The 22,998-nt window shown below is 45.1% G+C and overlaps 2 protein-coding genes across 3 annotated transcripts in view; one reads left to right on the top strand and one right to left on the bottom strand.

The window, feature by feature from the left end:
- Positions 1-4,985: 4,985 nt before the first annotated feature.
- Positions 4,986-9,291, bottom strand: LOC145349705 (putative phosphatase phospho2). 2 transcript variants are annotated; one of them, XM_080198238.1, is made up of 2 exons: positions 9,130-9,291; positions 4,986-6,902 (listed from the first exon to the last, which is right to left on the bottom strand). In XM_080198238.1, exon 2 carries the CDS (start codon positions 6,883-6,885, stop codon positions 6,157-6,159), a length of 729 nt encoding a protein of 242 aa, XP_080054364.1. In that variant the 5' UTR covers positions 6,886-6,902; positions 9,130-9,291; the 3' UTR covers positions 4,986-6,156. The 2 variants fall into 2 exon arrangements, with proteins under 2 accessions (XP_080054364.1, XP_080054363.1); XM_080198237.1 differs by having other exon boundaries at positions 9,182-9,291.
- Positions 9,292-9,477: 186 nt separating this feature from the next.
- cfap210 (cilia and flagella associated protein 210) overlaps positions 9,478-22,998 on the top strand; it is a 44,211-nt gene continuing 30,690 nt past the window's right edge. Inside the window, exons 1-2 of the mRNA XM_080199017.1 lie at positions 9,478-9,682; positions 19,997-20,074. Of these exons, the coding sequence (XP_080055143.1) occupies positions 9,616-9,682; positions 19,997-20,074 (145 nt within the window). The 5' untranslated portion in view covers positions 9,478-9,615. The remainder of the gene's footprint in view (positions 9,683-19,996; positions 20,075-22,998) is intronic.

Raw genomic sequence — 22,998 nt, 5'->3', positions numbered from 1 at the left:
ATTGCTCTTACTCACCCTTCTTTATCAATTTTGGATGCAAGCTATCTAGACGAGGCAACTTATCTATTCTAAGCAGAGATAACGTTTTCAGTACATCCTGCTTATTACTTTCATCTTGTTCTTTATCTTTACCATGTCCACTTCCACTGATATTTTGTCAGCATCTTCTTCCTTGTTAAACATCAATACAAAGCACTCTAAGTATTTAAAAACCTTTTCAAAGCACATCTTTGACCAAGCTTTTGAATACCTCTCAATTTTAACTGTTTGTGTACTGCACTTAACATTATGCCTGACTCTTGCCAGACATCATGATCTACTTCCTCTGGTGAAGAAGCCCTGAAATGTTTAAAAGTAGGTAGATTCTATTCATTTCATGCAGCACTACTTCTGTTATGCCAGCTGTCAAAAGGCATTCCATCATCAGCTCACGTATTAGATTTAACACAACGAATGAGCAAGGTTATGGGTATTGCTGGCCACTTTTTTTTTGCCCTAAACTGTATGTCGTAGCATGAATATTTTGTTTAGAAATTAACAAATTTTACTTTATTTCAGCATATAGAAAATGCACTTTAAATACTGACATGGATGATCTCCTACTTTTAGATAACTAACCGCATCTTCTCTGTAAAACATTTTCAATTTAGAATTCCAAAGACAGGCTTATAAATGGTGTTGTCAATGGAATACTACCAACAGCCCAAATGGTACCTGAATAGTTATTATAGCCACCCCACTACCACCCCCATCCTCACCACCACCAGTTGAGTAAGTTTTTAGAGACAGTGATGCCTTCCGAACTAGTTCTTGTTCAGCCATGAGTTGAAGGAGTTATTGTCCCAAGTTATTGTTCATGAAACTAGGTTATCCAACTGTGTTTTCCTTCATGTTTGGAAATCTGAAGGTATTTGAGAGATACTTGTGGATTCATGCTTGTCGGTAGAAATCGAGAGATGCTCTTGCTGAGGTCTCTCAATTGTTGGGCTGGGACCCTGACATGTAGCATCTGAGAAGAGGGAGTACATTTATTATTACTGAGTTTCCCCTTTACAGGAATAAAATGGATAGATTGTTCCATTTGTTGATGTTGGCTTGAATATTGGCCGTGGTGGAGAGGAGTATGTGTTTCATAGGTTGAATTTGGGATTACATTTATCTCCTTAGTATTTGAAACCTAATTGTGAGCACTCAATGTTAGCAACAGGTCGATGGGTAACACCCTTCCTCTGAATCAGACGTCTGTTAGTTCAAGTCTGCTTCAGTGCCTTAAATTCAAAAATCTTGCTTGATGTTTATGAGGGAATACTGAGGGAGTTCTGCACTAAGATGTGCTGTCTCTTGGATCAGACCTTAAACCAAAGCCCTCTCATCCTTCAAGTGGTACTATTTCAAAGAAGAGCAAGGGAGTTATTTTCCTAGAGTCCTAACCTAATTTACCCCTTAATTGACATCACCAAAACAGACTATCTGGTCTTGTGGGAGCTTGGTGGGTGTAAATTGGCAACTGGAACTTTTTAAAATTTGTTTTTAGGATGTGGGCATCACTGGCTAGGCCAGCATTTATTGCCCTTGAGAAAGTGGTGGTAAGCTGCCTTCTTGAACTGCTCAGAGTGCTGTTAGGGAGGGAATTCCAAGATTTTGACCCAGTGACAGTGAAGGAACAGTGACACAGTTCCAAGTTAGGATGGTGGGTGGCTTGGAGGGGCACTTCCAGGTGCATTACACAGTCACTACATTTCAAAATGCTCTTCATTGGCTGTAAAGTGCTTTGGGACATCTGAGGCTGTGAAAGTCACTCCATAAATATAGGTTTCTCTTTCTTTCAAAGTATAATAGTGCTTGGAGGGATTTTTGTGCAAGGCACATACCCAGTGTTTTGCAGTATTTCAGTATGCACTATGACAATCAATCAACTTCTTGATCTTCTGAAAAATGTTTGAAAATTAGTGAAGTAAATGACATAAAGTAAGATTTTATCACATCAACAATATTTTGTACTAAGTGCTCCCAAACTGAATCTGCCACGGCAATGTCTTGAGCAATCATAGTTGACTTGTCAAATAATCAACATCCATTTTCTCAAGTGGTACAAGTTGTTTCTTCCTTTGAAATTTGGCATTCTTGCATCTGTCCTCATGACTGCATAACTAAATGCTTTGATAGCATGTCTCTCTTTTTTAAAATCAATATTCAAGTTCTGTACTACCAAGCAACTAAACTGAATTCTGTGAATGTTTTACATTCCTATGACACTTGTTGCAGGGCTCTTGGGAGAAAGAAAAGAGAAAATAAGGGTACCTGTGGTTAAATTTCCATTAAATTGGGAATGCTTGAGAGCTAAGCAGTGTTGCACATGGTGGATGTAACTTTACCTTGTATAGGATTATAATTCACTTCCTAAACATAGTGACAAAAGCTATTTGCTTGCATCATGAGCTGAAAATCCCACTTCTAAAGTGAAGCATCACAGAAGGTGTCTGTTTCTTCCATACTCATAGCCACTCATTGGGGTCAACAGACCATAGCCTTACTTGGACATGTGTGACCATAGGTGCCTCAAAACATAGATCTAATTTATACATTTAAGTGCTTGCAGATTGCTTTAAGAACAGATCACATGATTTGACAATTATGTCATTAGGATGTTGCAGAGGCTGCTGTTCTACTTTCAGTCTGTCCTCTGTACAGACAAGAATTTCTAGAATAAATCTGTTGTTGTTAGTTTGAATTTACGAATGCAAACCACATCTTTTTTTTGTTAAAACCCACAACCCCTACCACAGTTAGGACAGATAATACAGTCTATTAGCAAAATATGATAATTGCTGGCTTTAAGATCTGCAGCTACCAGGAGAACAGTACTGTCTGAACCAGTCAAGGCCACCAGTACCTCAAATTTCTTTGCAACTGGAACTTTTTAGGCAATGGCAGGTAATCTTTACCACGCTAACAGTTTCTCACCTCAAGAAGATCACTGATTTTGATTCAAGAGGACTGTGCAGTGGAGACAGACAGGGGAAAAATAGCTATCCAATTTCACATAGGTCCCAAGGGCAATTCACATATTTCTTGTGCTATTTAAATTTCCATATGATTTTTCAGTTTAATGAATAGGCAAGATCTTCATTCTATTAATGTGCAACTAGTCATAAGTGTTAATACTAGAAATCCAGGAAGCTACTGTGGCATTTTCATTGTGTAATAATATATCATATAAATCTTCAGAACTCCACAGCCATGTATTCAGATTTTGATTGGTGTTCGAGGTCAGGCTTTTACACAGAGAAGGGCATCATTCCATACAGATATAATAAGGACCTTTCAGAAATAAAGGTATGGATTTTTATCACCGACCTGGGTAGTGGCAATTGGTAAAATTCCCGACTTGGCCTACCCATCTTGGAAGAAAGTGCCCACAAAGATAGGATCATCATTGTGAGGGGCACGCTTGCAAGCTGGAATTAGGCCCGCTGACCCAGAAAAGAGGCTGGAGGTAGCCCCCACAGGGCCTGCCATGTGCTGAGGAGGGAAGTTGTAAAAGGCTGCTGTGGGACTTTGTCCCAGTTAAAATGATAACAGGAAGGCAATGACCCAGCACTCATCGCCGCCCCCCCCCCCCCCACCCCCACCCCCACATAAGCCCCATGTTCCATCCATGACAATTCATGCCAGACCCATCCTCTATGGCCCTTCATACCCCAATACCAATCTATGCTCATACACCCACTCACACACATGATCCCTCATGCCACCATGCCAAGCCATGGCACTTCCATGCCCATTTATTCACTGTACTGTACAGAACCATATAGTTACAATTTCCACTTGTACTATACATAAAGAACAGTGACATTTAGAGCAGGCTGAAGTTGTGCCCTCCAACCTGTGTACCCATTGAGAGCAGTCTAGGGCAGTCAACATAATAAGGCTTGGATAAGAGCTCAGACATCCATGACTCTTATTAAAACAGCTGTCCCACAAGGAAAACATCGCTTAATTAACAGCTCTAATTTGTCCTTATGTTTTACTATCAGAGAACATATCTTTGTTCTACTATTAACATATTCTGTTGTCCGTTAGGTGTATTAGCTATGCCACGTTCTCCCTTAGTGTACCCAAACAGCTGCTGGAGTGTGGGGACTAAGGGATCTTCACAGTAACTTCATTGCAGTAATGTAAGCCTACTTGTGACTTTACTTTTATTTACACCGTCCTTAGTCTTTAATGCTATCATTAACACTCGCTTTGTTGTGCCCATTATATCTTTGTCAAATTTCTCCGAGCACCCACCTATCCCTGACCTTCTATTTTGCTCCTCCTCTTCCAGAGTACAAAATCCATCACATTTCTACTTCTCTTCAGCCCAGAAAGAGTTACACAGACTCGAAATGTTAGCTCTATTTCTCTTCCACAGATGCTGTCAGACATGTTGAGTATTTTTTTCACAGCATTTTCTGTTTTTATTTCAGATTTCCAGCATCCACAGGATTTATTTGTGATTGTCCTTGCTATTTGCCCTGGACAGCTCTCAATGGGTACACACAGGTTGGAGGGCACAACTTCAGCCTGCTCCAAATGTCACTGTTCTTTATGTATGGTACAAGTGAAAATTGTAACTATATTTGATCACTCCTTTAGTTTGCAAAAATTGGTCTAATGTTCTGCTACCTTTTCTCATTAGCTTGAAACAACAGGAAACCTAGATTCTCCAGTAAGGAATTGACCAAGCTTGTAACTGTCAGATTTGGGCTACGTTCAATCAATGTACTTTCCTTCATAGAAGATGTCGTCTGCTTTCAAGAATATTGTCAAACCATTTAGATACAAAAAAGTGTGCTTTCACAAAGCAAAGAACCAAATTATTATAATGTATTGTTACAATGTATATGATAGAATTAGCATGTAATATGAAACTGTAACACATTTCTGTTATTCTGTAACACAAAATCTTATTCTGGAAGCAAAGCGTAAAAGTAAAAAAAAATCGACATAATTTAAAAAATTTATTAATGATCTCTCGTGCTATGGACCATTTTCTAAAATCCAGTGCATCATTTTTAAATGGTAAACAATGTTGAAATATTTCACTAAACTGTGCTACCCATTTAAAAAAATAAGCCATTTGTAAACTCAAGTTTAAAGTTTAAAAGACAAAGGTATCAAACACACAAAAGAAGGACGTTTTAGTTTTGCATGGGCTGATTTTAGCTGTGGTTCCCCTTTGAATTCAGTGGTTATAGTAATTTAGGAGTATAAAAGTATTTTTTAAATCACTAATACACAAGTTCATTTAGGGAGTAAGAGATTCTCCTCTTATGCATACAGAATGTAAATTTCTGCCCGTCTGAGAAACACACCATAAAACAAACCAACAGAAAACTCACTGTAAAAACTTCCTACAAATTGCTTTGCCAATTCGAAACACAGCATTAATTCTTTGCAACTCCTCAGCAATTATGCAATAGCCTCCCATGCTTAACTGATGTCCTAATGTAATTTGAGTTTGTCTAGTTGGTTTGACCTGAAAGAACCCCCCACCCCCATGCTTAACTGATAACAAACTTACATCATTAAATACACATTTATGAACAGTTGCTATGAATGACTATTCTTAATATGGAAAACAAGACAGTCCACTAAAATATATATCTACTTGTTTCACAATGGTTCCAAACTGTTCCACGATGCTGATTGAAGTAGTTGAAATTTAGTAGAATTGTGGAACAAGTCCTGAGTAATGCACCATTTTCTAAGTGCAAGGTCAGTCTTAATGTGAGCAACAAGTAATTATATTAAAAAGTACAATCTCATTATACATTGGTGTGTGTTCAATTTACATATTGTTCCAGAGTATTCAGGGGAAATATCATGAGGCAAAATTTAAATAGCAAACTTGACTAATTCAACTTGTTAACTTTTTAATAGTATAAAGGTCAGATCTTCTGGAAAGGATGCAATGGCTACACTGTGGGAAAGCTGTCAATCCACTGCTTAATCATTAGCTATTGATAGCTTGCTGAAATTATAGTGTCCAAGAAAAGTGTTTTTAATTCCACAATTTTGCAATAATGTTTTTGGATTACAATCAAATGAAAATAAATAGTTTTTGTTTGTTTGCACAGGTTTATAAACAAAGCTGTGAATGAGATTTTCTTAAATCTCCAAACATTTTTTCAAATAAGACAAGATTTCTTCACCTGATGACCATATCACAATTGATGCCTGCAAAGAACCAGAGTTTTCATCAACCAATTTCTGAATCAGTTTTTCTAATTTGTACCCTTTTCTGACCATAGCAACATCACTCTCTTTCAAACCTGTAATGGGGCACAAGTCATTCGCTCCATCACCTGTATAAACAATTTTTTTATACTGCACCCCTGCTTTAAGTTGATCAGTAACAAAGTCATCCAACGCTTTCTTTTTGCAGAGATTATCAGGGCAATGCGGACAGTGGTGAGAATGAAAACTCTCAATTGTAAGATGATTTTGATCCACAAAATTTGCTGGGTTTGTAAGAATGCTATTAAATGCTAAGTTGCTATTTGTTACTTCTAAGATCCAATTGATGAAAACTATATTAGAATCAGAAAGTATTATGCAGTCAACTTTATCCTTGTTTTGGCAAATGAACTTCAGGAGATCAACCATCCCTGGAGTATATGGCATGGATTGCATAACCTGCTTCATTTGAGATTCCTTGATTCCTTGGTCTCCAATGTAGGAAAAGACCTTTTGCATGTATTCATTCCAGTGTTGTCCATCATATGGTTTACGAAGCCAGTCTGGACGTTTCTTTTCAGGTACACATTTCACAACCCAAGTGTCACTGTTCCCATTTACAATTGTGTGATCAAAATCAAAAACAAGCAAACTCTTCATTCTCTGGATAATTTATTCTGTTTCAAAAAAAAATGTATAGTTTAGCATGACTGAAACTCTCATGTTGACTATAATAGAAAATTATGGACAGGTCCAAAGATGTGTGGGTTAGATTGGCCACATTAGGGGGATTAGCAGGGTAAATATGTGGGGTTATGGGAATAGGGCCTGGGTGGGATTGTGTGGTCGGTGAAGACTTGGTGGGCTGAATGGCCTCCTTTTGCATTGTAGGGATTCTAGGATTCTAGATCCCCTACTCACACTGAATTACGATGTTGGGGAATTTCACAATCAAGAAGATAGATAACTTGATGCACTCCAGTATTTTTCCTCTGTCAACGAGCTCACACTGGAAATATAAAGTTGAGGTCAAACCCATATCCTACTTTGCTTTTGTGTACTGCAGAAGCAAACTAATAAATTTGTAATCTATGACAGAAACATATCTACTGTGCTTCAAATTTCTACATCTGAGTGTGGAATTATAGTGAAGCTGAGAAATTGCAATTTTTAAGATGGGATCATAATTGTTAGGTTTTTCTTTCTGACTTGTGGGTCTATCAATAATGCCAAAATACAGATACCAGAGTACAGGTGTCAGGAAATCCATGATAATATGAAAATTAAGGAAATACAGTAATGGAAATGTTTTCTGGTGGTTGTATGTTTTTAAAAAAAACTACTTAGAAATGGAAGCTGTGTAGTGGTAGAGACAGCTGATGGGACTAGTGCTTTTGATATGTTGCTAAGTCTAGCAACACTGCAAACAGATGGTTATCTAAGATAAATTGATAACAATAGAGAATAGAATATCAAGGGTTTGAGTAAAGATATTAGGGTTTCAAAGGAGGAGATGAGATGTAGACTTCACAATTACGTTCTAAAAAGTAGACTCACAAAATTAAGGTAATTAAGAATGACTTCATAGAGTTAGAGATTTACAACATGGAAACAGGCCCTTTGGCCCAACTTGTCCATGCCACCCCTTTTGTTAACCCCTAGTTAGTCCCAATTGCCCATGGGGTTCTGAGCAGGTTAGTTCAGTTAAGGGAATATCAAAAGGATAAATGGTATATCAGGAGCAATTTCCACCTATGCAAATGAGCTGTTTTGAAAACATAGCCCACAGCAGAGAAAGCTGCATTCAGTCCCAGCAAGCTGTGTCTATAAAAAAAAAAGTTTGTTTGAACACCCAGTTATTCTACCCTGTCAGAAGCAATCCCAAACAATAAAAGGGCCAGTAAAGTAACTATTACTGGATTTGGCCTGCTGTTCTGAGGAGGTTTGACCTGATGGATGCTGAGAATATGTTTCCTCTTATGTTTAAAATGTATTTAGTGTCACAAGTAGGCTTACATTAACACTGCAATGAAGTTACCGTGAAAATCTCTTATTCGCAACACTCCAGCACCTGTTCAGGTACACTGAGGGAGAATTTAGCATGGCCAATGCATTTAACCAGCATGTCTTTTGGACTGTGGGAGGAACAGGAACACCCGGAGAACACCCACATTGACATGGGGAAAACATGCAGACTCTGCACAGACAGTGACCCAAGATAGGAATCAAACTCGGGTCCCTGGGAGAATCTAGAATTAGGAGGCACAGTTTAAAAATAACTGGTCTCCCATTAAGATGATCAGGAGTAACTTCTCCCCTCAGAGGGTCTTTAAACTTTAGGATTCTCTTCCTCAGTGAGTAGTGGAGGCCGGGTTATGGACAGGCTGAGTTAGATTGACAAAGGAAGCAATGGTTATTGGGGGTAAACAGGAAAATGGAGTTACACCACAATCAGTTCATGCATGATTTTATTGAGCACAGCAGGCTTAACAGGCTGGCTGGCCTATTTCTGCTCATATTTCCTGTGCGGTATAATGAACCTTTCCATGTGTCTAGTAGACTCATACATTGTTCCCTGCACATGACTGCAGCGCAGCACTAAAACATGGCACTCCGGGATACATTCACTTTACAATTAGTTCCTAGCTCTCCACGAATAATAACAATAAATCGCCCGAACAATTTCCACAAATATTTGAGTGGATTTGGTGACACACATTTCTCTCCCAGCCGCTGATTCTGGGTAGGCGCAGACAAGGATTTCCTTGTATAGTTTTGCTGAAGAGATAGATCCAGTGTAAAAATAGACCTGTGCAACTGAGGGTAAACTATTAATAACCCGGCCAATGCCCTTCCATCTACAGCGTAGCCTTTATCTTTCTGAAATATTTTTAATTGCTGTACCTGGGGAGGGATCATCACCGCTTAAAGGGCCGGCAATCCGAGCATGCAATACCTGTTTGAAATGTCCACAAGACCTTCATTGAGCAGGGATTCTTGGCTCAGAATCACCACACATTCAATTGCCAGCCTCCACTCCCCCACAGCGGCGAACGGCTTGCAGCGCTCCAGTCGCCGCTTCCGCCACGCTGGCTCCGCCCAGCGGCGGGTTGCCCTGGTAACCGAGCAACAGTCGAGTGGAGGGGGCGGAGCCTCGGTCTCACTTCCGGCGTGGTTGCTCCGCCCGGCGGCTGGTTGCCCTGGTAATCGAGCAACATTCGAGCGGAAGAGGCGGAGCCTCGGCCGCACGCTTCCAGCGCGGTTGCTGGGCAACTTTCGAAAGGGAACACAGCAGCCCCGGGGGTTACGGGGTGGTTGAGTGAGATAAGCCCACCGATATGGGCGCTCCGGAATTAACCTCTTGATGCATGGTTCCCGCTTCCTCGGCGAATGGCGGCAGCGGCAAACCTCACGCCTTCGAGCAGAAGACCGAAGAGTACCAGCAGCAGCGCTTCCAGTGAGTTTTTACTGAAAGGGACCAAACACTCGTTGCTGCATTTGATACCGGGCACTTTCACTCGGCGCCGATCCTATCACTCCAAGAGTGATGATAACGTATTCGGTGCCTGAGATATGGGGCATAGAAACAAAGAAAATAGGAGCAGGAATATACCATTCGGCCCTTCGAGCTTGCTCCGCCATTCATTATGATCATCAAATTCAATCATAGAATCCCTACAGTGCGGCAGGAGACCATTAGGTCCATCGAGCCTGCACCCACAATGGTCCCATGCAGGTTCTATTTCTCCCAACCCTGTGTATTTATCAATATGCTGATCCTGCTTTCTCCACCCCATACCCCTTGATCCCGTTAGCCTCAAAAGCTATATCTAATTTGTTCTTAAAAATCACACAACATTTTGGCCTCAACTACTTTCTGTGGTAGAATGCCCCTCCCCTCCCTGCCCCATGATGGGGCACAGATCTGGGGCTGGCACACACTGTAATGGGCACTCTGCTTTGAGTTCCCATCCTTTCACTGGCCTCATCAAGGTCCTGAAAAATATCTCTCTTAATTGTACCATGTTTTGGTGGTTAATGATTGCAGGCAAAATTTTCTTCTTTCTGGAGACACAGGGAAATGGGAATCAATGGGAGGCCCAGGAGGAGAGACTGTCTGAGGCCTAGGGGTGGCTTGGAACATCCATGGAAATCTCTGGCCTAGAGACTGTTACCAACTATCAGAGCAACAAACAGCCCCAACTAACATCAGCATTGGGAAGAAAACCCTCACTCCAAAATCTCCCATCATTCCAAACACCTGAACCATTCCTTCAGCCATGAAGCAACACCTTTTGATCTTGTGGGTCAAACCAAATAAACTAACTTAAATTACGTTCGGACAAAGAAAAAGGGGGCAGCTCCCCAAAAGGAGGGGGAACGGCCCGAACGGAAACAAAAAGTACAAAGGAAACTTAAGACACGTCAAATCAAAATGTGATTATCAGGGTCTATAAGGCACCTCAGCCCCTGCGGTGCCCAACAGGCACGGAAGGCCTCGACAGTGCCCGCGGACACCGTGTGCTCCCTCTCCAGGGACACCCGGCCGCGAACGTAGCCGCGGTAGAGGGGCAGGCAATCGGGACGGACGGCCCCGTCGATCGCCCGCTGCCTGGACCTGTTGATGGCGCGTTTCGCCAGGCCCAGGAGCAGGTTCACGAGGAGATCGGCGTCCCGACCCTCCCCTCTCTGCACCGGGTGTCCGTAGATCAGGAGCGTGGGACTGAAATGCAAACAGAACATCAATAAAAGGTTCTTCAGAAAATCAAAAAGAGAGTGCAATCTATAACACAAAACATAGACGTGGTCCACGGATTCCACAAGGCCACAGAAAGAGCAGTCTCGGGAGCCCGCAAACCAGTGAATCCTACTGTTGTGCGGAACTGCCGCGTGCAGCACCCTCCACCCCAGGTCCCCGAGGTAACTGGGGGAGACCCCTCTGTAGAGGGACCTCCATCGGGGACCTCCGCCGCCCGGCGGAAACAAGGCCCGCCAAGGTGTGTCCGGGCGACGGGCGAGGACGTGGTAGTGGAAGGTGTGCAGCAGCAGCCTGTACAGGAAATGCCTCCGCGCGCTGGAAAAAGGCACGGAGGACATTTCCGCGAGGCGGCTCGTGCTGTGGGGCACCTGACCTGGGGAGGGGGGTCTCTGCTTCGGGCCAATGTGAAATTCCGTCCGAACAGGGGACCGCTCGGACGGGATCCCACCGCACGCCCGAGCCGCCTCGAGCTGGCGTGTGCTTTTGGGGCCGAGCACGACCGTCCTAAGGTCTTGGATGGCTTTGGCCGCGTGCCAGACGGACACCCCCACGCACTCAGCCAGCACGCTCCTCTGCCGTCCAGCACGTCCCCGATCCTGGTCACCCCGGCGTCCACAGCCTCCCCCTCCGTCAGCCACCTGAAGTTATACGGCTGGAGGTGCGGATTCCTGAGCAACGGCTCTCGCACGAGAGCCGCTACTCTTGACGGGGGAGAACTGCGTCGCGAGGCGATCGCGTTCCAGACGGTGAGGAGGTCCTGGTAAAAGACAGGCAGCTTCTGCAATGAGGTCGGAACGCACCCCAGATTGATGTGCAGGAGCTGCACGTCGTAATTGAGGCCGCGCCACTGGCGGAAGAAATACATCGCCAGGGCGCACCATTGTGGAGGAAGCTCGACGTAAAGGTATCTCTGCAGGGTCTGGAGGCAGAAGGTCGCTATCTGCGTGCGGAGGCACACCAGACCTTGGCCGCCCTCCTCAATTGGGAGATGCAGAACCTCGGCAGCGACCCAGTGTAGTCAGTTATTCCAGAAGAAACGCATGAGGGTTCTCTGGATATTGGCGACAAAGCCAGGGGGAGGGGTCAAAGTGACCAGCCGGTACCACAACATGGAGGCCACCAGCTGGTTTATGACCAGAACTCGCGCCCTGTAGGACAGCACTCGGAGCAGTCCTGTCCAGCGAGCCAGGCGGGCGGTGACTTTGGCCTTCAGCTCCCGCCAGTTCTCTGGCCAGGCTTCCTCGGCTGGGCAGAGGTGGACCCCCAGGTAGAGGAGGTGGGTCCTGCTCCAGGTGAAAGGCCTGAGCTCCTCCGGAAGGGGGTCCGTCTCCCAAGGACCGACCAGGAGTCCGGAACACTTGGCCCAGTTGATCCTGGCGGAGGACGCGGCGGAGTACACCGCCTGGCATTCTCGCATCCTCCGCAGGTCAGCTGGGTCCGTGAACACGAGGAGCACGTTGTCGGCGTAAGCTGACAGGACCACCTCTACGTCTGGGCCGCGCAGAGTCAAACCCGACAACCTCCTCCCCAAGAGGCGCAGGAAGGGCTCCACGCATACGGAATAGAGTTGGCCGGACAAGGGGCAGTCCTGCCGTACCCCTCTCCCAATGTGAAGGGGCGCCGTCAGCGACCCGTTAACCTTAATCAGACACTCTGCGGCAGAGTACAGTAATCGGATCCGGGCGACAAAATGCGTCCCGAACCCAAATGCCCGCAGAGTTCCGAGTAAATACTCGTGCTCCACCCTGTCGAACGCCTTCTCCTGATCTAAAGACAAGAAGGCGCTGGACAGACCAGCCCTCTGGGAATGATGGATCAGGTCCCGGACCAGATGGATGTTATTGTGGATGGAGCGGCCTGGGACCGTGTAGGACTGGTCAGGGTGGATCATGTGGTCCAGCAGGGATCCAAGGCGCAAAGACAACGCCCTGGCAAAAATTTTGTAATCCGTGCTGAGGAGGGAGACCGGGCGCCAGTTTTTCAGCAACCGGAGATCCCCCTTCTTGGGCAGCAGGGCAATGACGGCCCTGCGCCATGAAAGGGGCATCTCCCCGGTCGCAATGCTCTCCCCCAGGACCCCCGCGTAGTCGCTCCCCAGGACGTCCCAGAACGCCCTGAAGAACTCCACGGTCAGTCCGTCCATTCCCGGGGTCTTGCCCCGTCCGAGGCCGTTTAGGGCGCCAGTCAGCTCGGCCAGGGTGATATTGGCCTCCAGCCGACCGACGCCCTCTGGGCTGACCTGTGGCAGGTCCTCCCATAGAACTCTGCGGGCATCCTCGCTGGACGGATCCGGAGAGAAGAGGGAGGTGTAATAATCCCGGGCGACGGCCTGGACGCCCTCCGGATCCAAGACGGGGGAACCGTCGTCGGCCAGCAGCGTAAGGAGCTGCTGACGGTCAGCCCGCCCTTTTTCCAGTGAGTAGAAGAAGGGAGAGCCGTGGTCCAGGTCCACTCGGAACTGGATCCACGACCTCACGTACGCGCCGCGGGACCCAACGAGTTGCACGTCCTTCTTCCCCCTGTACTCCAGACGCAGGGCCGGGTCCGCGTCGGGCCGACCGAGACGTGCCTCTAGGTCGAACAGCTCCTTCTCCAACTCCTCGAACCTGGATTTCCGCCTCTTTGTCGACCCCCTCGCATACTCCTGACAGAAGGTACGGACATGAGTCTTGCCCACGTCCCACCATCGCCTCAGGGAGAGGAAGCCTCCCCGCTTCCTTCTCCAGCTGGCCCAGAATCGACAGAACGAGTCCAGGAAGTGCTCGTCCTCCAGCAGCGAGTTGTTAAAGTGCCAATACGCGGACTCCCGCCGGATGCGGGACAGGACCAAGTCCGCCCACACCAGGTGGTGGTCCATGCTCGGCACCTGCCGCACGGAGGCCGAGGAGGCGCCGGACACGTACGCCCTCGAGACGTACAGGCGGTCGATTCTAGACGCTCCAGCCCCAGGCCTCACGTAAGTGAAAGCTCTGGAGCTGGCATGGAAATGTCTCCAGACGTCCACCAAGTCGTGGGTCCCGAGCAGGTCCTGCAACTTCACCATCGCCGGGGTATGCCACCAGGGGCCAGCGCGGTCTCGTGCCTCGAGGGTACAGTTGAAATCTCCCCCGAGGATGATGCATTCGCCCCCCGCGATGGTGTCGAGATGAGCGGACACTTTCTGGTAGAAAGTCGTTTGCTGCAGTCCGGCGCTCGGGGCGTAGATGTTCACCAAGTGAATGACCACAACCCCCTCACGGACCGTCAAGTGCAGCAACCGGCCTGGCACCGGCTCCTTGACCCCCAAGATCTCCGGCTGAAAATGCGGGGCCAACAAGATAGCCACCCCGCTGGAAGTGAGCGTGAGGTGGCTTATGTAGACCCCCCCCCCTCGCCATTCCAGGAGCCACAGGGCTTCGTCCCGCGGAACGGTATGGGTTTTCTGCAGGAAACAGACCGCATACTTCCCGTCACGGAGGACCGAGAAGTTCTGGAACCTGTGGCCTGGCTCACTGCTGTCGTTGATGTTGAGGCTGGCTATGGTCACCTTCATGGCAGAAGCACCGTGCCACCGTCACCACTTATCTAATTATCTAAGGGGGCGCTGGTGCAAGACACGCCAGTCCGCTCCCCGCTGAGCCCGTCGAGGAGCTCCTGTTCCCGACGCTGCTCTTTTTCAGTCAGGCCCGACGCGGCCTGGGAGCAGGCCTGCGCGGACCGAACGAGCAGCACCGGGTCCGGCCGACGGTCGAGGGCCAGTCGGGCACTGGCAGGACGACCAGAACAGTCTTCAAAAAAGGCCTCGAGTTCCCCAGTGGGGGTGAGGGGCGACTCGGTGGTGGGCACGAGGGAGTCCCCCGCCTCGCTCAGGGTGGACTCCAAAACAACCCCCATGCCCACCATCGAGCAGCTTACCTCCTCGGGGCTGTCGCCCTTCGACTCCGAGTCCCCCGCCGCAGGGTGCGCCCGCCGACTAACCCCGGCTCCTCCCCAATCCCACCCCCAGGATCGACGGAGGAGGGGCTCCCCCCGGGCTCTCTATTTTGAGCTTTTGGGCCCGTGGGCGACGGCGGCTCAGTCCCCCCCCCGCCCCAGACGCCTGGGCACCCCACAGGTCCGGAGAGTCTCCCGGTATGAGGTCAGGGGTGCCCAACATCAAAGGTTGGGACAGAGGGGAGGGGCCCTCCTCACCGCTGCCATCTAGGGACCCAAACAACTGGGTGCCACCGCAGTCCCCCAGGAGCTCAAGGAAGAACTCCTCGGTGTTGGTGTAGGATACCGGGTGGAACGAGACCGCGGGGGTCCCGCTCTCACCCAGCCCGGGGGAGCTCCACCTGGTGGACTGCGGCAGCACGTTTAAGGCGCAAAGACAGGTGGGGGTGGGGCAGGCAATGGTACAAATTGGGGGAGGGGTGTGGGCGCCACAACCTCTGAGCTGGGGGAGGGGGTGTGGGGAGTCCCACCGATCTCAGCTTCTCCCTCCCTTGAGGCATGGCGTCTCTTCTTGAGGGGCAACCCCTTGGCAGGGGATGCCCCTCGCACTCTGCCCCTCCCCTTCCTGCCCCATGATGGGGCACAGATCTGGGGCTGGCACACACTGTAATGGGCACTCTGCTTTGAGTTCCCATCCTTTCACTGGTCTCATCAAGGTCCTGAAAAATATCTCTCTTAATTGTACCATGTTTTGGTGGTTAATGATTGCAGGCAAAATTTTTGTTTGCACGCAGTCATCCAAGGACAAACATAGGTATTGCATATTTTTGAGGATGCTTTCAACCTGCACCATGAATAATGTAGATTTCACCCTGTTAGTTGATGATGGCAAGTGAAACTCAAATTAACAATGTTATGGTCAGTGATCATAGCCTGAATGAGGCATTTGAGGAACCCAAATAAGATGAGATTTGTGTTTGTAGCCTATAAACAAAGTGTTAGTGGAATGAAAATTACAAAAACAAATAAACAAAACTGATTTACCACGAAGGATTTGCCTGTTGCAATTTCCAAGCAAAAATCCATTTCGCGGACCAGCTTACTGCTGGAAACAAAGTTTGTTGGTGGCTGCTGAGGGGATGCAAAAAGCAGTCAAGTATCACTCTTATGACATTGTTCATTCATGGGATGTGGCCATTACTGGCAAAATCAACATTTATCACTGAGTTGCTCTTGAGAAGCCTTCCTGAACAGCTGAAGTCTGGGTAGTGAAGGTACTCTCACAGTGCTGTTGGGTAGGGAGTTCCAGGTCTATATTCATCAGTGTTAGACCAAACCTTGGTCTAACACTAATGAATATATGTCAGATGGTGAATAGGTGGGGAACTTGAAGGTGATGGTTTTTCCACGTACGTTCTGCACTTGCCCTTGGTTAAGATTATGGGTTTGTGAGGTGCTGTCATGGAAGTTTCTGCAGGTCAGTGTGCTTGTTTTAACTTGCAGTTCCAACAGAAATCACTTTTACTATTTTCCTCGTGTGTAGTGGCCTCTCCCACATGAGGACCTGATGTTAGTAAGATAACTAAAATGGGACAATCTCTAAAAAGGCATTGCTCCTGCATCTGCTACACGTGGGTTACATGCATGTTGACTTTTTGTGAATCATGTACAAGGGCAGTCAGATCATTCTGCACTGCAGCATTTTGCAGTCTCTCTCCATTTAAATAATATTCTGCTTTTCTATTGTTTGGGCCAAAGTGGACAACTTCACAATTTCTCACATTATACTGCGCCGACCAAAGCCCAGTCATTTAATTTATCCGTATCCTTTTGTGGTCCTCCTTACTACAAGCAAAAACTGTGAATATTTTCTTGTATGTCTTTGTATCATGAGCAAATCTGACCACAATATAGTCTGTATTTTTATCCCATTCATTAATATAGATTGTATATTAATCTATTACCTAACAGTAATTCTACTAGCTACAGTTTGCCAACCTGAAAATTAACCATTTATTCAACTTTCTGTTTTCTGTTTAAACATTTTAATATATCACCCCCAACATCATGAACTTTTACTTACTAAAACCTTTTATGTGGCACTTACCAAACACTTTTTGGAAATCCAGAGGCACTTTATAAACCCTGCTTGATATATCCTCAAAGAATTCTAATAATCTTGTCAAACACAATTCTTCAATCAGGCTTGTTCTCAAGCAGAAGTTGGAGCAGGTCACATGATCCCTTTCTCTATTCCATTTTACCCTAAATTAAAGAAACAGACCCAAATATATCAGTCTTACAAACTTTATATCAAAGACAGTTGGAAGGTTAATGTAATTGTGCTATGCAGCTATGGGATGAAGATATAATCAAATTTATCTTTGTTTTTGTAGTTAGTTAGATAATTCGTGCTTAATATCACCTTTTGCATTGTTGTTGACTGTAATCACTGATACCAAAGTTTAGTCTCATTTGCATCATTAAATAAAGCAGTTATCTGTGGCAGTGGTGACCCTGCGGAACCTATCCTCCAATGGGCAGCTGTACATTGTGTTCATTAGCGGAGCCATTGTTCAAGATTTTCTTAAGATTAACGTGCAAATTCAGTCGGCAGTTAGGAAGGCAAATGCAATGTTAGCATTCATGTCAAGAGGACTGGAATACAAGAGCAAGATGTACTTCTGAGGCTGTGTAAGGCTCTGGTCAGACCCCATTTGGAGTATTGTGAGCAGTTTTGGGCCCCATATCTAAGGAAGAACTTGTTGGCCTTGGAAAGGGTCCAGATGAGGCTCACAAGAATGATCCCTGGAATGAAGAGCTCATCATATAAGGAATGGTTGAGGACTCTGGGTCAGTACTCATTGGAATTTAGAAGGATGATGGGGGATCTTATTGAAACTTTCAGGATACTGCGAGGCCTGGATAGAGTGGACGTGGAGAGGATTAATTTCCATTAGCAGGAAAAACTAGAACCAGAGGGCACAATCTCAGGCTAAAGGGAAGATCCTTTCAAACAGAGATGAGGAGGAATTCCTTTAGCCAGAGAGTGGTGAATCTGTGAATTCTACCACAGAAGGCTGTGGAGGCCAGGTCATTGAGTGTCTTTAAGACAAAGATAGATAGATTCTTGATTAATAAGGAGGTGAAAGGTTATGGGGAAAAGGCAGGAGAATGGGGATGAGAAAAATCTCATGAATGGCGGAACAGACTTGATGGGCCAAGTGGCCTAATTCTGCTCCTATGTCTTATGACCTCTTCTGAGAGAATGGACAATTGTGAGGCTTACATTAAGGTGCAGTTTTCTTGTATGGCAGTGGACTGCGCTGGAATCACTGTTATAGTTTACTTCTGGAAATGAAGGAAGAAGCTTTTAACTTGGATTTAAAGGTTAAAATCTTTAAACCTTATCAGGTTTTTATATTTTTGCAGGTGAGCTAAATTCAAATGCTACTTCAGCTTATATTATATGACTTTCCAGTTGATGACCAAACTTTGGCTTGGTATTTTATTTGAAATTGATCTATGTTGGAGTGGAGCACCAGATATAATAATCTGTCAGGAAGATTTTCAGCATCTCCTGCAGTAGAGCTGGTACCAAACAGTACTAGTTTTGTCTTTTTCTTTGGACGACACTGCTGCAGAAAATGGGCTGCTCGAGTGGACTGCTGGGTATAATTTATTTCCATGGAAAAATATAATTTCATTAGTTACAATGAAAACTTCCAAGATCTTTCAAAGTAAAACAGGGCTGCTTCCTGGTGACAAATCCCTTTATTCTTTGCTGCTATTGCATGCTTTCAGTGACTCTTGTGTGAATATCTACCTGCATGCCAGAGCTGGTGGCAAGCTGTTCAACTTGGCAAGATTGTGCACAAAGACCAAAGTATGTAATATCCTATTTTGTGAGTTGTTGATGACACTGCACTGACATCCCATACTGAAATTCACTTGCAGTAGCTTATAGATCAGTTCTCCCAGATCTATAAGGGGCTTGGACTAACAATCAGCATCTGGAAGACCAAAGTGATGGACCAGGATGTAGACGTTCCACTTTCCATCAACATTGACAGTCTTATTCTGGATTTTTTTGACAGTTTTATATATCTTGGATCAACAATTGCCAGCAAACTGTCTTTTGATGATGAAATCAGTGACAGGATTGTCAAAGCCACAGCTGCCGTATCAAAGCTGAGAAGCTGGATATCGGTCAATAACAAACTAACAAAAATACAAAGCTCTTGTGTACCAGGCTTGTGTTATCACCACCCTCCTTTACAATAGTGAGACATGAACAAATTATAGAAGCCAAGAAAAGTGGTTGAACAGCTTCTGCCTCCACTTCCTCAGAGAAATGTTAGGTATATCCTGGCAAGACAGAGCACAGAATATGGAAGTACACCATTGTGCAGGGATCCCCAGCGTGTTTGTCTTCTTGATTCAATGGCGATGCCATTGGCTGGATCATGGAAGTCAAATAGATGAAAAGCACATATCCAAAGACATGCTCTGTGGTGAATTTGCAAACAGGTCATACACGTCTGCGATACAAGGATGTGTGCAAGCAAGACTTATAGTTGGCTGAAATCTGAATCAATGCACGTTGTTAACCTGGATATCTGTAAAACAAAAAGTAGTCAGAAAGGGGATTGAAAGGTAGAGAACAAAATAAATAACCAAATGGTGAAAAAGATCTTGGGCCAACACTTTTCATCTGTGCCAGCTGCAGAACAGACTGCTACTCATAAATTAGCCTCTGCAGCCACAATAGACAGTGTTCAACACAGAGGTGATATGCATCCTTAGTGCAGTCCATTATCTCCTGAGATGGATGGATGCAAGTTGGACAATGTTGGACAATTCAAGGCTGTGTAAAGGTATTGAATACAAAACAACAGATATAAATAGAATATTGTGGGTTTTTTCACTAAAAAAAATGTGTTTGATAAAATTCGTGACTAAAATGATAGCTTGCAGGATTAAACTAGTATTTGGAACACTGACAGGAGCCTAAAGATGGTAATTAATGGTAATTATTATAATTATGCAATTTTGAATAGTCTTGTCCTACTATTTATATCTATTATATATGCATTATAGGTAAAATATCTTCAGTTCAGAACATCAATGCATGTGTGCCATGGTGTCAAGAGGAGAGTGATCTTGGGAGAGTGAATGGTAAGTTGCATTTAATACTGCAAAGTATATGGCAATACACATCTGCTAACTTACAGAGTAACTTCAAATTGTTCAATAGAATGTAACAGTAAAACTGATTTTGGGTAATCATAAGATTAGAAAAACATACATTCAATGTCAATTAATGAGTAACATATTGAATTGTTACTTGATACTACCTGATTTTGGATAATGTCTGAATATTCAAAAATAAGTACATTCCAGATCAAGTACAGACCAGGAGGGACCAAAAGGGAAAATGCTGGAAAATCTCAGCAGGTCTGGCAGCATCTGTAAGGAGAGAAAAAAGCTGACATTTTGAGTCCAGATGACCCTTTGTCAAAGCTGGAGATTCTCCAGCAGTTTCTCTTCTGGTTTCAGATTCCAGCATCCACAGTAATTTGCTTTTATACAGAGTAGGAGGAGTTAGAAGTATAGAGATTTTTTCTCAATGCTGGTTTAGATGAGGAAAGTGGTGTACAGCACACAGACTATACAGCCGGTTTTTCACTACATGGTGACACAGTGGTTAGCACTGCCGCCTCACAGTCCCAAGGACTCGGGTTCGATTGTTGACCAAGGGTCACTGTCTGTGTGGAATTTGCATATCCTCCTATGTCTGCATGGGTTTTCTCCAGGTGCTTTGGTTTCCTCCCACAGTCCAAAGATGTGTGTATTAGGCTGATTGGCCATGCTAAATTGATCCTTGGTGTCAGGGGCATTGGTGAGGAGTTCTGGGGATAGGACCTGAGGAGAATTATTGTTGATGCACACTGAATGGCCTCCTTCTGCACTGTAGAGACTCTATGATATTTTCAAGCACTTTAGTGAAAAAAAAATTGGTGGTGTTTCCCACACCATGTCACTGGTGGGCTGACTCTGAAACAGCCCACCTTGCCAGCAATGTTGACATCAGGATGCCATTTTTAAAGGATGCCCTGATCTCTAAAATAAAAGTCCCCCCCATTGTCATGGAGAACCTCCTCTCATGCACAGCAACCTCCCCCATGCACATGGGAACAATCACTGCACAGCCCACCCCCCCGCCACCCTTATGGATCTCCCCAGAGTGTCTCCCCAGCACTGTCCCTCTACAAAAGCCCCTGTGTGATCATTGTGGTGATCGTTCTTTTGAGGTCAACAAGACAGAAGAGGATCTGGTTTGAGGGACCAATTCTGACAGAGTGGGTAATCACCCAGGGAGTGGAATCCTATTGTGGCCAGAAGACAGACATGTAGGGACTGGGGCAGCCAGTGGGTTTCCCTAGAGCAGCCAGTGGTCAGGTGGGGGCTGCAAGCCTCTGTATAGTTTTACCTTATTAATAAATATTCTTTGTGTCCCTAACAAAATCTGAGTGTGCATCATTATGTTGACGATGAGGATGGGACAGATTATGACTGTAGCCCAGCATGCGTGAGCATGCTGTTTAATCTGTGACGTTGGTATATTTTTAAGAAATGTCTTTTTTTAAAATCATGTTCTCCCAGCTCACAGCCTCAGCTGAGCTGTCTATCAGAAGTCCTTTTATTGCTCCTTAAGAGGCTTATATGGTGTTGTTTGTTTTTACTGTGCAATCTTCTACGGTTCTGCATTGTTAGAAGAAAAACTGGTTGGCAGGTCAGGCGACAGGACCTCTTTCATTTTCAGTTCTGAGCTGTAGGTTTGAGTTTTTAGAAGGAACAGCAATATGAAAAGAAATGTTTCTCTCTCCCCCTGTTTTATTTGGAAATTCTGATGGTTATCTGAAAACAATCTTCTGCCTTTCTGGAGTAGAAAACCTGCTGTTAGCTTGTCCAGAGTCAAGGTCCTGGGTTTCTGGGAAGTTGTTCTGACTTCAAACTGTTGTGGGAGTGTTAAGAGGACTACTAGAACTTACAAGACTGAGAGTTTCCAATTCTCTAACCAAAAGACTCAATTCCAGTATCACATGAGCATTACACTTTGCTGGTTTGAACTTGTTTAAAGAGCTTTGTTTATGGGATTCGTTTGATTGGAACATCTTAGATATATTCGTTAAGGGCTATACATTATCATGGTTGTTTTGTTTTTGTTTTGTAATTGATAAAAAGTATTGCTAATTTTCTTTTCATATTATGTTAACTACATTCCTAAATAAACTTTGTTTGATAAAAGCTCTCTAGTGGATTATTTGAATCATACTGAAGTGAAACATATCATGCCTATCCTAGCCAAATTCAAGATGCAAAATTTATGATCCAGACGATCTCCATAAAACACTTTAGAGCTTCTGACCTGAACCATAGCAAATCAAAGTCTGAAAAAAAGTGCTCAGCGAGTACCTGTCTTTGGGTGAATAGACCTGAATAATTTCCAGACCCTGATGATTGGATGCAGAGCACATCTGAATTGATGCAGTCAAAAGTTTAGAAACATATAAAAGAAAAACAATCAAGCAGATAACCCTCAGATGCAGTGGCTGTGACTTTGATATTGGAAAAAAAGTGGAACTTAAAAAGAAGTTGCTGCAGAGACTGTTTTTGGAAGAGCAAAAGAAAGAGAGCACAGAAAGCTGTGTTTCAAGTGTGAAAAACATGCCCCAAGGAGCTGCAGTACCTGTTTCAGATATGAGAGTAAATATAGAAGCTAAGATTGTTGGGCTCTGAAGTTTTAAAGTAAAAGTTTATTAGTGTCACAAGTAAGGCTTACATTAACACCTCAGTGAAGTTACTGTGAAATTCCCCTAGTCGTTACACTTGGGTGCCTGTTTGTGTCAATGCACCTAACCAGCACGTCTTTTGGACTGTGGGAGGAAACCAGAGCATGTGGAGGAAACCCATGCAGACACGGGGAGAACATGCAAACTCCACACAGATAGTGACCAAGCCGGGAACCAAACTCAGGACCCTGGCACTGTGAGGCAGCAGTGCTAACCACTGTGCCACTATGCTGCCCTTCTGCCACC

Source organism: Carcharhinus amblyrhynchos, chromosome 11 (genome assembly GCF_965287045.1).
Source record: "Carcharhinus amblyrhynchos chromosome 11, sCarAmb.v2.hapA, whole genome shotgun sequence".
Lineage (NCBI taxonomy): Eukaryota > Metazoa > Chordata > Chondrichthyes > Carcharhiniformes > Carcharhinidae > Carcharhinus > Carcharhinus amblyrhynchos.
The sequence above is the reverse complement of the archived record's forward strand: the minus strand, read 5'-3'. Positions and strand labels throughout refer to the sequence as shown.

Coding starts and splice junctions, on each gene's coding strand:
- LOC145349705 (XM_080198238.1), bottom strand. CDS start 6,885: ATGAAGAGTTTGCTTGTTTTTGATTTTGATCACACAATTGTAAATGGG.